The sequence below is a fragment of the Solanum stenotomum genome, chromosome 4 (genome assembly GCF_019186545.1).
Source record: "Solanum stenotomum isolate F172 chromosome 4, ASM1918654v1, whole genome shotgun sequence".
Taxonomy (NCBI): Eukaryota; Viridiplantae; Streptophyta; class Magnoliopsida; order Solanales; family Solanaceae; genus Solanum; species Solanum stenotomum.
This window is the reverse complement of record NC_064285.1, coordinates 24,959,172-24,972,518: the sequence shown is the minus strand read 5'-3', so window position 1 is coordinate 24,972,518 and position 13,347 is coordinate 24,959,172. Positions and strand designations below refer to the sequence as shown.

Genomic DNA, 13,347 nt, shown 5'->3' with positions numbered 1-13,347 from the left:
TTGTATCAACGCATACAATCACGATATGTTGTATATGCTCATACAACGAAATACTATGAACTCATTCGCTATAATAGTTGTATCAACACGTACACTGTTGATGGATAAAGTCACAATAGGTTGGATGCGTTCACTTAAATCTTTGTATCAATGTTGCTGTAACGATAGGTTATATGCGCTCACTCGAGAGATTGTGTTCTCTCTTTCTCATACAACAAAATGCAATGAAAATACATATAACATACCCCAATCATCATTGTATACATTGTATCTCATAAATTGAAAATTATCAACAACCAGAGATGAATATTACTTATTAATCTGAGAGCAAAAACAAATCATTGAAATTTGAGAGAAAAACAAAGGGACAAATACAAGGAACAGAGGATGAGTTTAGACCAAAATTTGGATGCTATCACGAACCAAATCCTACCACTACCATAACTCATTTGTAGTTCCATCTCCTTCCACCGTCCTCCACCCTAAATCAATCTTGTCTTCTTCGATGAGTATTGCCGAAGTAAGATAGAGGGAGCACGACTAGACCCTTCTGGGATCATACAGGACACAACGAGATTTGGAAAATTGAAGTGAGGTCAATTTACAATAAGAGGAGGGTGGCATAAAAAGGAGGCAGAGACAGCAAAGACAATGGAGGAAGAGGTAGAGGGGCTGATAATGGTTAAAGAGGAAGTGGCAATGGAGGAGTGGGTTGTAAACTTCTAGTATGAGAAGGAAAGAAATAAAATAGAAGAAACTGGGATTTTAGTACGAGAATTGGGTAAAAAATAGAGGACGACCAACTTCCAGTGATTCATTTGAGGGTGAGGGAGAAGAACAGTGATCGCTAATTAGAGTTTTTGTTTATCAAGTCAATTCTTCATCCAGGGCATACTACATGTAACTGTTAAATCAAAAGATGGGATATTCAACGGAATACACAAGCAACATCTTTCAACATTCAGACTATAGTATCACATCAATAACAGGAACCAAAGACAGAGTCAAGTCTCAAGTTGTTATAACCTCAAAAGGTCTGTACAAGAGAGCTAATTAGAATGAAGCTATACTAATAACGCTCTTTTTCACCTACAGCTGCTTAAATTCTCAGAGCTGCCCCCATCTACAAATTCTAGTAAATCTACAAATAATTCAACTTCAGCAAAATCCTGCACTCCATGTTTACTGAAAGATGCCAATCTGAAGTACCCCAAACCTGGCTAAAGCAATTACGATTACCTTCACAATTCTGTGAGATAAGGGATAACACTGAAGACTAACTTTATACAGTCATCTCCTAATACACAGGAGATACATTTTTTTCTACCAGCGGCAAAAATGACGCCCACGGGTCTTTTCTCTCCCTCCCTACAAACTTGAAGAGATATACACAAAATGAATCATATTTCTTCATAAGACATAAGTGGCCAACACGTAAAAGATTGGACAGCTTACATTACATTTGATGTGACAGCTCAGTGCCCATCAATTTCTGTTCCTATTGCCACCATATTTAGCATCAAAACTTCTTAGGAAGTAGAGCTAGTGGATTTACCACCAAAACATGGGGAAATCACTTCATTTGTGATCATAGTGAAAGACACTGTGCCATGTTGGGGATATTTTTTGGCATTGGTAGTGCAGTAACATATCTTGTTAAAGGTTTATGGCTACGTGCATCTGATGAAGATGATGTATCAACACCATCAGACTGCACCCGACCATGGAACTTCGCAAGCCGAGACATGACTGAGAACTTCTCAATATCCTGGCCTTCCACCATCACATCTAATATTGATGCTCTCTTATCCAGTCTGCAACAGAGGAAAAGGAATAACAAAGCTTATTACGTGGATTTACCTTGTAAATTGTCAGGTAGAACTGAAGTTAGTAAAGAAGATAAGATCCTAAAGACAACTGTAACATGTAAATGATGAAATGGGCGCTGAGGAATTAACAGAAACCCAATATGGAGCAGCTATAAAAGACTATACAGTATTAATATTTTCTGAAACAAATCAATTACTGCTTGCTTTTATCTGAAACATCGGCATTAGCACTTCTATCCTCAAATTGTCAACATAGGAAATGATGATTAAAGTTACTTTTATAACAACATACCCAGTGTAATCCCACAAGTGGGGAATGATTAAAGACCTTTAAGCTTTGTATATTCCAATATGTGCTAACAGAAGAAGCAAAAAGATCACATCAGAATCCGAATGAAGCCCAGGAGTTGCCCAATAAAACCATATTTCGTTTATCACAAAACTGAAGTCTGCGGATCCAGGGCTAAAATTTAGCAGTACATATTGTTTCCCTGTAACTTGGCAGACTCATTCTAACATACTGATATTACTAAGGAAGAAGACATTAGAAAATGGAACAGTTCTTTGCAGAAGAGATGTAGCTCAAAATAGTAATCCACAAAGGGAAGAGATCACACATGACAGAACTAACCAAAGCAACCAAAGATTGGATTTACTTCTATAACACAGGAGAAGTGATTGTATTCGAAAACCTGAACCTTTCGTAACTAGTATTGATATAAAAGCAGACAAGTTAACCTATTTAACTACTGCAAGGCACGACATCTCCATTTTCCTCAGACTTCACATTTTGTCCCCAACAAGTTTCCTTTATTCCCCCAACAGCCCCCAAAAGTAAAATACAAGAGACCCCATGGGTCTAATGTATAATTTACAAGCTCATAAGTTGTAGTGGTGTAAGCCAATCAAGAAGCATTACCTTAAAAAGTCACTTTCCAGTCTCCTTGCTCTTACCATCAACACTTCCACAGCTTTGGCAAACATATGGTTGTCGTATCTCTCTGATTTTTTTTGCTTGTCATGAAATCTATGAGAATACATTAAACACACTGTTAGGGCTATTTAAGATGTAGATCTGATTGGAACATCTCAAGCAACAACTAGCAAACTTACGGTTCTTTGCTGGTGTGAGGTGAATTGGAATCAACATATGAGCACGAGACCATGCTGCATGCATCCCCCAAGGCCAATCTAGAAGTGGAGTAAGCCACATTCCCATACTCTGAGTTAGCATCAGAAAAAAGAATTGTGGAAGGAGGAGGGCGAAATAATTGCTGCATAAGCTGAGTGGTCAAAATAAGTCTTCTTTTTACTTTAAGCCTCGGAGGCCCATGTTCAATCAGGTCAATGTCTTCTTCAACCTGTTATTATAAGAACATGGGCTATTAAAACTGATGAAGCAGACAAATTTTAAGAAGGGAAATACAATATTACAATAACCAAATCAAGATACCTTTTCAACAAGCCTATTAGTTGATTTGGCCCACTCTGTTTCTGCCAAGCTGCAGATAGACAAATTAACAAATATCATTAAACCTGAGCTGGAACTAAGACAATCCAAATGAAAACAAATTGGAATAGCAGAAAGCATTGAGAAAGGAACAAAGAAGCATGAAAGCAAAGCAGTTTACTAAAAGTACTGCAAAATATGAACCTGATTGTCTGCTTTCCCCGCGAATCCAGTGAAACTTCTTTGCACCAAGGAGTAAGTTCAGATGTAAGATGTTTCCGCTTCTTGGGTTTCAGCAATTGGTGATAATGTCCAACATTCAGTGGCAATGTCTGTGGAGAAGAAAAATCTTCAATGGCAGCAGAGCCAGCAGATGAACTTTGCCCAAGATTACTTCTATCAGCATTTGCAGGGATTACTCTCTGTATGGAATCAAATGTCTGCAACCCATTAAAAGACTTCCCAGGGGTGAAAGGTTGATCAGTTGTCTTCATGGAGGCAACTCTGTTTGCTTCATACATCTGTAACATCTGAGCATTTTTGAAGGTCCCATACTGATTAAACCAAGATGGTGCCATCTGAGGACTAATCTGAGTATGCTCAGGTTTAAAAGAATTTATACTGTTGTTCTGAAAGCTGCTCTGAGCATCATCATGATGAGATGCCAGTACGTCCTGAGGAGTCACATTTCCTCCTTGTTGCGATGATACACTTCTTTGTAAATTTTCCCGCCCAGAGAAGCTTAGGATTCTAGAATCGGCAGAAAGAATTTGCTGAACACCTGTATTGCTGTCTGATACCCTCATTCTTTTCAAGGACCTTTCACTAGGATCAGCCTCCACATCTTTCATCACCTGCATTTGGTTTAGTAAGGAATAACTTGGTTGAGGAAAGTTATTTGGTTTCAGAGATCGACCAAAAGCTTCAATATCTCTCTGCATTGATGTAGAATTAGCAGGAGATCCCTCTGAGAGATTCGTAACAGGTTCTCTATCCTGTGAATCATTCATCTGAACTAGTTCAACTTGTCGAGAAGCACTTTCTATCACACGTTCTTCTTCCCCCTCAACAGAACCCAAAATGTTCACTGTGTTTTTACCAACCTTAGATTTGAACTTCCATCCTTTATTTGCATCTAGATCACCTTGCCTCTCTGCAGCAGACAGTGATGACTCCATATTATTCAACTGATGTGACTGGTGAATGTGAGAAGGCTCCTTGGTGGATTGAGTAACAAAAAGGGGCTGCCGTGGTGGAAAATTGGTCCACATATTAGAGAACATTTTTGAATATGCACCCTGCTGAGCGGTGCCAGACATTGAAATAGGCTGAGAAACTGACCCTGGCTCTTTAGATGAAACTTGATTTGCAGAGATCCTTTGATGGGGACCATTCACATTACTTAACTGAGACTTACCTGCAGAGATTGAAGGGTTATCATGTTTATCATCACCAGTCCCTTTGGAGATGGAAGACTGTACAGATTGACCAGTTCCAGGTCCCCTGCAAGAATCACCTTTTTCTGCAAAAGAGGGACCATGTTTATCGAAGGATACATTTATAGAATGATTTGTTGACAGTTGCCCAGTAGCTCTAACCACAGGTGGATTTTGAAGTGAGCTTCTCAAGTAAGGAAAACCAGAACTAGAATCAAATGCTGAAGAAAACTTTCCAGGAATTGTGTACAAAGAAGCTTCATTATATGTACTCCCTGGAACCCCAGATCTGTTATTCTTCAACTCTTCCACATAATGTTCAGCAGGAGGCAATGATTGACCCTGATGAGGAGGGCACATCTGTCCCCGACTCTTCTCTCCGGTCTCCTCAGTAGCATGAGAGTGCGTAGACCTAACTGCTTGGGTACTCAGAGATGACAAGGAATGGTTTGGGATTGATATCCGTTGAGATGGAGGGCCAAGTTGTAGACCAAAGCCTTGAGAGGCAGAAAACTGACTTCGCTGGAGATGACCAATGGATCCATCAGAATTTTCTGCTTCAGGCATCTCAGATGATACTTTCTGTTCAGAATTACTTAACTGAGTCATAGAACCGTGCACACTTGATTGGTCTACCTTCTGAAGAAGCTGGAGCATGTTTGGACTACAACCGGAAATACAATCAAACCATTTACACAAACAGCATTGGGAAGAAGTTTTTACAGGAGAATATGAAAGTCAACAAGGCCACCAAAGAAATATGCAGAATAATGAACAGAAGAATTAGGCCTCATTTATTTTCGTTAAGCTTAAGACGTCTGAATGTGAATGCACATCTGTGCATTAAGATTTGGAGGTCTGAATCTAAATACAAATATAAATATTAAGATGTTGCATTAAGATTTGAATACTAAATAGTTAAGACTGTATTTTCAACATCTGAATGTATAAATTTTGTCTTGTTTAAAAAATAATAAATACAAATTAAAAAAAAAATACTAAATTGATCTAATTTTATATCAATAAAATATTTTAAAAATTTCATATAGCAATTGGTGGAGGTGATGACTAATGATGGTGATTGTGTATGTCAATTTGGGATGGTGTTGACTGATGATGGTGGTTGTAAGTAGTATCTTAAGGTATATTGGTTGACACTAGTGATTAACGATGGTTGTTGGTGATGGCGGTTGATACTTAGTAGTGGAATGATATTGATAGCTAATGACGGTGGTGAGTGATGTGGTGGTTAACGATATATAATACTGACTAATGGTGGTAATTATCGGTAGTGATTAGTGAATCAAATAATGTTTGGTGGTGATGATTGCATTTGATGGTTAATGGTGATAACGATTGATTTTGGTAATTAGCGGTAGTGTTGGTTGTGGTTGGGCTGAGGATGGTGGTTGTGAAAGGTAGGTGGTAGTGATTGACGGTGGTGATAGTTGTGGCTGAAATGGTGGTGGTGGGTGAAAGTAGATTGAGTAGCGGTAACAGTCATTTATAGAAATTCTTAAATAAACATCTTGATGATATTCAGTCTATGTTATAGATCTTAATAGTTAATACTCATTAGGTGATTGTAAAATAAGAAAAACAAATGCTCTTAATGATTAAGATTTAGACTGTGAAAGAAAACACACTTAATGACTGACATCTTAAGATTAAGACCTTCACTAAGTGCAAAGCAATGAAGCTCAACTCTTCTAAGATTGTAAGAGCATGAATGAGTAGTGTGAAGAAATTAATTACCTAGTTTGTGCAGCTTTATTTGGTGCATGTAAGTCTGATTTATTGAAGGGGCCAGGCATACTAGATCCACCACTATGAAAGCTGCTTTGCAAATGCACCTCAGTAAAGCCTTTGCCATCTCTCACAACATCATACGGCTTCCCCTGTAGATTAAGGAATATTATATTTTATTAATGACCAATGTGTAAGACACAAATAATGTATTACGTGAAGCACATATATCACCTCTTCCAATTCTTCCCGACTCTTAGGAACCTGACCAAATACTTCTGACTGGCCATGATTGGCATTCTGCAACAGCATAGACTGAGAATGGCTAGGGTCTTTCCTGTCATACGGAGGATCTAAACCCTCATCCATGTTTCCCATGGGATGATACTGAAACTTGCGATGCCAAGAATTTTTCTGGCCAGCCTGATCAGACGACTTCTGCTTCCCAGTGGGAAGAGACCTTGAATCTCTAGCATCTGACAAGATAGTTTCCCTCATATTAGAAGCAGGTGAATGAGGAAACAAATTAGAGCGGTAGCTGCTATTTGAGTTCTTATTATCACTGTTCTGCATGTCATGCATTTTAGCTTCTACATTACTAATGGCCCTGTGTAAGACCTGGTTGTCTTTGGTAACATGACGCTGCAAAACACCCAAGCCTTCGCTTACCGTAGACTTGACAAAGGGATCAGTGTTCTTCCAATAATCAGAATGATAATTATTTTGAAGTTGACTGGTTTCCTCACCCCTGATGGTACTTGAGTTGGGTACACACGCAGAACTCTGCAAGTTAAAGACCTCCGAATTCACTTGGTGATTAGCGACAGATGATCCCACATGCTCCATATCAACTGAAGAGTTAGAGTTCCACATCACACCACGATGAACAACTTCAGCTTGGATGGATTTCTTCCGCTTGTCATCTAGGGAACAATTTGATGAGTTCTCACTCGAAACTCTTAAAGCTGAGTCTCCAGAGGGCACTGCAGATCCTACATCACTCCAACCAGCTGTTTTGTCCCATAGTTGTCTAGCTCCACCAAGCTCAGATGTCAAAGTACCAGAACTCTTTCTCATATTTATTTCTCTGTTAATAGGATGAGAACTGCTCCCAAACACCACCTGGCTTACTTCAGCAGCTGACTTCTGCTGTGCACCAGAATTTGACCACTTGTTTCCTTCCTCCGATGACTGGACAAGTCTTTGAGAAGAGTTGGCATGCAAACTCTGGCCTGGCTCATATGGAAGCATATGGCCCTGGACATTGGAGTAGTTATTGTTCATATTGGTACCATCAGAAGGCCGAACAGAAACAGAATTCAAGGATGAGTTTGGGGGTAAATTCTCTTCTGCAGAAGATGTTTTATGTCTCCCACTGTTATACATCAAATTCTGAGTTCCCGAAGGAATTTCAGTACTGTGAAAATTTAAACCACTCCACTCCTCCTGTACCCCAAGGTCATTGCTAGAAGTTTCTGCAACAGCAGAATGCATAAGCGCACTCCAAGTACCACTTTGGATAGAAGAAAGCCCATTCATTAATCCTTCACCATCAAATGGATTACCACCTTCCCCATTCATATTAGGGCTCTTGGCAAAGGCCGACCATATATTATCCTCTGAACCAAACAATATTCTTTCTTCTGCAGGATCTAAGCCAACTTCATTCTGTGAGGAAGAAGCATGTGTCCCTGCTTTCTCCTGGGAGTTTTCTGAAGGAACAGCTAGATCCTGTCTGCCAGAGAAGTCCTGGAAAACTGAATTTCTCTGCATAGTATTTGCCTGCTGAGGGTTCTCCATATTTATTGCATTAGTAAGAGATTGATTTGGAGCATGTCCAAAAAGGTTGCCGTCTAGGGATCTCTGTCTAGGAATGAAAGTCCCATCCTGCACACTGGCTTGATCCTGCAGTCCAGCATACTGATTAACCGGAAATGAACTATCAAAGGTTGGCATTGGCTGCGTTGTGGTCTTATCAGCTATTCCTTGTGAGAATGGGTTCACACTTCCTCTAGAACCAGAAACAGGAACTCCATATAGAGATTGGTCAGCTGATAGAGGGATTATGTGTTGTGCCTGTCCAATGCTTGTCGGATTCAGTCCATTGGAACATCCCTGAATGATTGGAGAGCCACGTTGCAACCAATTTGTGTTGCCAAGATCACTTGACCAAGAAAAATTTAATGCACCAGAATTTGTAGTGTCATGAGCCAATGCCGGGGGATGGTTACCAGATGCCACCTTAGATAAGGTGGAAACCTGATTTAGTGTATCTTGCTGCCTGGTATCTAATTGCTGAAGTAGGTGCTGCCTCTGAAGTTCCTGCATCTTCAACATGATTTGCAATTGATGCATCTCACTATGCCCAGACTGCTGCTGCTGCAGAGACTGCAGCATGTTTGATTGCTGACGGTTCATTTGCTGACCACCAAAAAGATCAAAACTAGTAGGACTCTCAGAAGGGTCTGACCTAACCAGTACTCTTGTCTGTTGCTCTGGACCCACTCCTTGATGTGATGCATAAGGAGATAAGCCTCCTGAGGCTAGACTACGTTGATCATAATCTGTATCAACAGCCAGAAATTTGGATTCATCCTGCCTTGTCTGGTATAACTGATTATCATACATGTAGCCATTCAAATTTGTCTGCTGATTTTGTGACTGACCATTTCCAAACTCAGGCCTTGGAGTGGATTGCATATAATTCAAGCCATGCTGTCTGGTAAAAGGATAACTGCTTGGCCCTTTCCCGCTATCTGCAAATGCAGGAAATATAAGAGAACAACTATCATACAGAGCTATAGCTACTAAATAATAGTTTAGAGAACATGCCACATGTTGAATTACCAGAGTTCTGTAAATTGTAATTCTTTGTGTTGGAAGTCAGAGCACCTATCTGTCTCTGACTTCCTACCCACAGATTGTTACTGTGAGCTGGCCAATTCCCGTCCACTACTGGGGAATTGTGCTGCTCTTGCGACAAGCTGTCTTGTGCAAAGAAGTTGTGAACCCTATCTCCAACGTCGTTGCCAGGCATAGATGATTTCACTCTGAAGTCTTTGACTGTTGAATATTGCTATGTGGTTATTAGCACAGAAAGATATCAATGAGCATCAAATAATGAACAACCTCACATCACAACAGATGCGCAACCTAGCATTTAGACATAGTCGTCTGGTGTCACTCTTCTCTTGAAAGCTAAGAATCACTGCCTCAAACTCCTGCAAGATCATTCTAGTGTAGTTAGGTAAAGTTGAAAACAATCATAGCACTTTTTGCTATCAACAGTGCTAAACAATAGTTGCCAATGTTGAGTTACCAGTAAGTGGCATGCATTAACACTTGGGCGTTCACACTTTGATGGTACTACTTCAATGGACAGTATGAAAGAAAGCGCATAATCCTTATCAAAACAAAAAAATGAGAGAGGGCATAACGAATTGTTTATAGATGTTTACAATCAATGGGAAGGCAAGGCACTGATGCTCTAATTTTTGTCTTCACAGCTATCACAACTTCAATGGTGGACACAGTGAACATAATATAAAATATAGAGCACACGACCTTAGGATGTGCACATAAAAGGTGTTTGGTCCAGTAAATAAAATAAAATCTTACTGGTGATGTATTTTTTTTATTTGCACTTTGCTCAGTACCAAATATTCCTGCTAAACTAAGTAACATAGAACCATAAACCATTGAGCCCTATTGCTGCATTCTACAATCAATCACTAATTGCAATCCCCATATTACAGTATACCCTACCACAATCATAGCACAACCACTTCATCAAAACCCCTATAAAGCATTTATTGCAGGCTCTTCAACTATCTTAACATGTGTCTCACTCAGGCCTAGTATTCTACACTTGGATTAGACTCCTAAGCACCAAAATTTCCTTGGAGCAAACCTTTTTGTATTGTAATGCTTATCAAAACAACATCAACTTCTTACTACATGGCTAAATTGGTACTTCCTCCATCTCATTTTATGTGATGGTATTTAACTGGGCATAAAGTTTAAAATAAAGAAAAAACACTTTTAATACTTATGGTCTACGACAAGTCATAGACATTTGTGTGTTGTAAATCATCTCATTAGGAGTAAAATAGAAAGTTTATAGTTAAATTATGTCTAAACAAAGAAATGAAACTGAAGATAGACTAAAAACAAAAGTATCTCATCTAAACTGGAACAAAGGAAGTAGTAGTTAGAATATTTTCTACCGGTTTCCATACTAATAGCTCAACAGAGAAATGAGTCTGGTGATAGACTAAAAAGGGAAGTATCTCATATAAACTAGAACAAAGGAAGTAGTAGTTAGTTCATTGCAGACAAGGCAATCAAATTGGATCCAACAAATAGTTGTTATATTAGCAACCAAAACAGAATCATGCAGGGTCCTTATTCCACCCTGTCACAGTCGAGACAGTCATCAAATAGTACTGTGCAGGATATTTCTTTTTTTTTAACTATGTAGAATATTTCTATTGATTATGTCATTGTAAAAAACTTGAGTATCAACGAATTTCGTCACAGTAGAAAGTCAACAGAGCAATTAAAATATTGGGTAGAATATTCTTAATGTTTCGGATGAAGTAAGGGAAATTTATAGATGGCCTATAAAGAAGATGCAAAAAGTACAAAAGATCACCAAAAATAATCAAAAACTTCCCTTATTCATGTAGCTTCAAAACTTCTTTAAATGGAGTCCTTTGTTTGTTGTCACTGACCAAATTCACACATCTATTTTCCTTTTTTTTCTCTTTTTTCATATGGTATCAAAGGTGATCCTGTACAGATTTACGTAGTTTCCCTGTAAATGATTGCCTCATACGTTACCTGACTGGTCAAAAAGTTTTCTTTCTTTTCGTAGTTTACCTACTTTTTTCTATTTGTAGAGCCCATTGCAACACTAAATTTGCGGACCATATTTGCTAACCTATAAAGGGAGAGAGTCAGCATCTGTCTAGGGCTAATGTTATCGGTTTACATCAACTAACCAGTCAAGTCAGGGCTCTACATTTGTTACTGATCAATCTATTTCAGCTACCCACTCAAGTTAGTCATTTATATCAATTGATGACAAGTTAAGTCAGCAATGCATTTCTTTCCCCATTAGCGTCATGTCATTGTCGAACCATTACTAAGTCAGCAATGTGGAATGCTAGCAAACATGTCACATTGGCATCTTGTTTTGTCATTATTTTTTTGGTAACCTATCTTGTTTGTCATTATCAACGTAGGCATGTTCACAACATGTAATTATGTCTGATAGATTCACAGCAACACCAAGGCCAACACATTACGCATTGCCAATTGATTCTTCAAGTTTACATCAAGATGCAAAAAAGAAAAGCATGATCTTTGCTAATGGATTCTTCAAAGTTAATATCCACAAGAATTAGGGACCTCTTTTTCCTATCAGTTCTGTCCAACCATGAAGCTTAAATCTAGACACTAGAGAAAAAATTGGAACTGATGGGGATTGGCGGTAACACACACAATAGAGAAGCTTGACTATAAAATAACAAATGAGACAAGTCCTCACACAACAAACTAAGTGATCTAGCTACTAACTCCACTTCTTGACTTGTTTGTCTAGCTACTAATCTTCTTCTTTTTCAAACCATTCGGTACTGAGACAACATTTGAGAATTCTAAAACCCAACACATTCTGCTCCAAGAATGATTAATTTTAAAGAAAAATCAACATAAAATTATAAAATCAAATTAAAAAAATAGATTCCAAATTCAATGCCACAAGATCAATATAAACGGAGCCGAAAGCAGATAAGCACCCTTTGGTTAGTATGGGGCAACATATCAAAAATCACATTCTGTCAAAAACCTAATTATTTTAGCAGTAAATTTTTTTCCTTTTGGGAAGAGGAGGGGGGAGAGCAATTAGATTAAAAAGCACCATTTTTATAACAACTTCTCTGGAAAACCTTACATGAATCAACACATACAGATTTACTTAAGCATCCAGGGTGTGGTCTAACGGTGAATGAGATTAAAAACATGGAGAGACTGTTCGAATTCTAGCAAAAACAAAAAAAAGAAAGGTGATTTCTTTACATCTGTGTAGCCGTATACTTTTGCTAAAATAATCCAACCGGGTGCAAGTTCGGCCAAACACCACCGTTACAAAAGAATTGATCAAACCATCAAGAACAAAACGGTACTATAAGCTGCAAAATTACTGTACAAGAGGCTTACAACACCAAGACCCTCCACAAAGAGTGTCCATCGAATGCACAACATTTTGTGCATGAGAAGAGAAAACTAGGGTTTATAACAGTAATTCATAAATAAAACTCACACAAATGTTGAAGCTGACACCAATGGAGCTCGGATCCTTCGAGTATTCGAATTCTAGGGTTTTGAATCGACGGTAGAAAATGGTAGCACCGAAGAGTGAGAGGGAGCAGAAGAGAGAGAGAAAAGAAAACGAGCTGATTACAAAGATATAGAGAGAGAGAGATAAAGTGATCGAAATAGTGCGAAATTTTCAACGAACTACTGTGGAGCGAGGCTAGGTTCGGAATTCGGACTGAACCTAAGGTTCGATCCAAACCTGAGGCTCGGAGCCGGTGTTTCAATTGGTACAATTTCAGAAGGGCCATGAATAAAATTGCGTAATCATCCAATTAAATAGTGACACGTAGTAAAAAAATAGGTGGAGCCTACCTTTTATTATTATTTTTTGTAAATTTAAATTTGTGAACAAATCGAATGGTATCGTTATAGGAATAATTGTTTGTTCTTTTAAAATTTTCCCTCCAAAAATATGGTTTACGTGATCATAAACGTGGACAAATAGAGAAAAATAGCTTACCTTTTTTTCTTTTTTATAACCTTACTTTTTTTCTTTTAATGATGT

The 13,347-nt window shown here is 38.5% G+C and overlaps 1 protein-coding gene across 2 annotated transcripts; it reads right to left on the bottom strand.

The window, feature by feature from the left end:
- Positions 1-1,065: 1,065 nt before the first annotated feature.
- Positions 1,066-12,942, bottom strand: LOC125861870 (uncharacterized). 2 transcript variants are annotated; one of them, XR_007445995.1, is made up of 10 exons: positions 12,787-12,942; positions 9,309-9,682; positions 6,696-9,217; positions 6,471-6,613; positions 3,484-5,379; positions 3,283-3,331; positions 2,943-3,190; positions 2,749-2,856; positions 1,456-1,814; positions 1,066-1,375 (listed from the first exon to the last, which is right to left on the bottom strand). XR_007445995.1 is itself a non-coding variant. In XM_049541774.1 (9 exons), the coding sequence occupies exons 2-9, from the start codon at positions 9,496-9,498 to the stop codon at positions 1,589-1,591; spliced, it is 5,382 nt and encodes a 1,793-aa protein (XP_049397731.1). In that variant the 5' UTR covers positions 9,499-9,682; positions 12,787-12,942; the 3' UTR covers positions 1,066-1,588. The 2 variants fall into 2 exon arrangements, 1 of the variants encoding a protein (XP_049397731.1); XM_049541774.1 differs by having other exon boundaries at positions 1,066-1,814.
- Positions 12,943-13,347: the final 405 nt, after the last annotated feature.

Excerpts from the sequence above, each read along its gene's own strand:
- LOC125861870 (XM_049541774.1), bottom strand. The coding sequence starts at position 9,498 with ATGCCTGGCAACGACGTTGGAGATAGGGTTCACAACTTCTTTGCACAA. Across the intron at positions 3,332-3,483 it reads CGGGGAAAGCAGACAATCAG|CTTGGCAGAAACAGAGTGGG; the intron begins GTTCATATTTTG and ends GTCTATCTGCAG. Across the intron at positions 3,191-3,282 it reads CTAATAGGCTTGTTGAAAAG|GTTGAAGAAGACATTGACCT; the intron begins GTATCTTGATTT and ends TTATAATAACAG.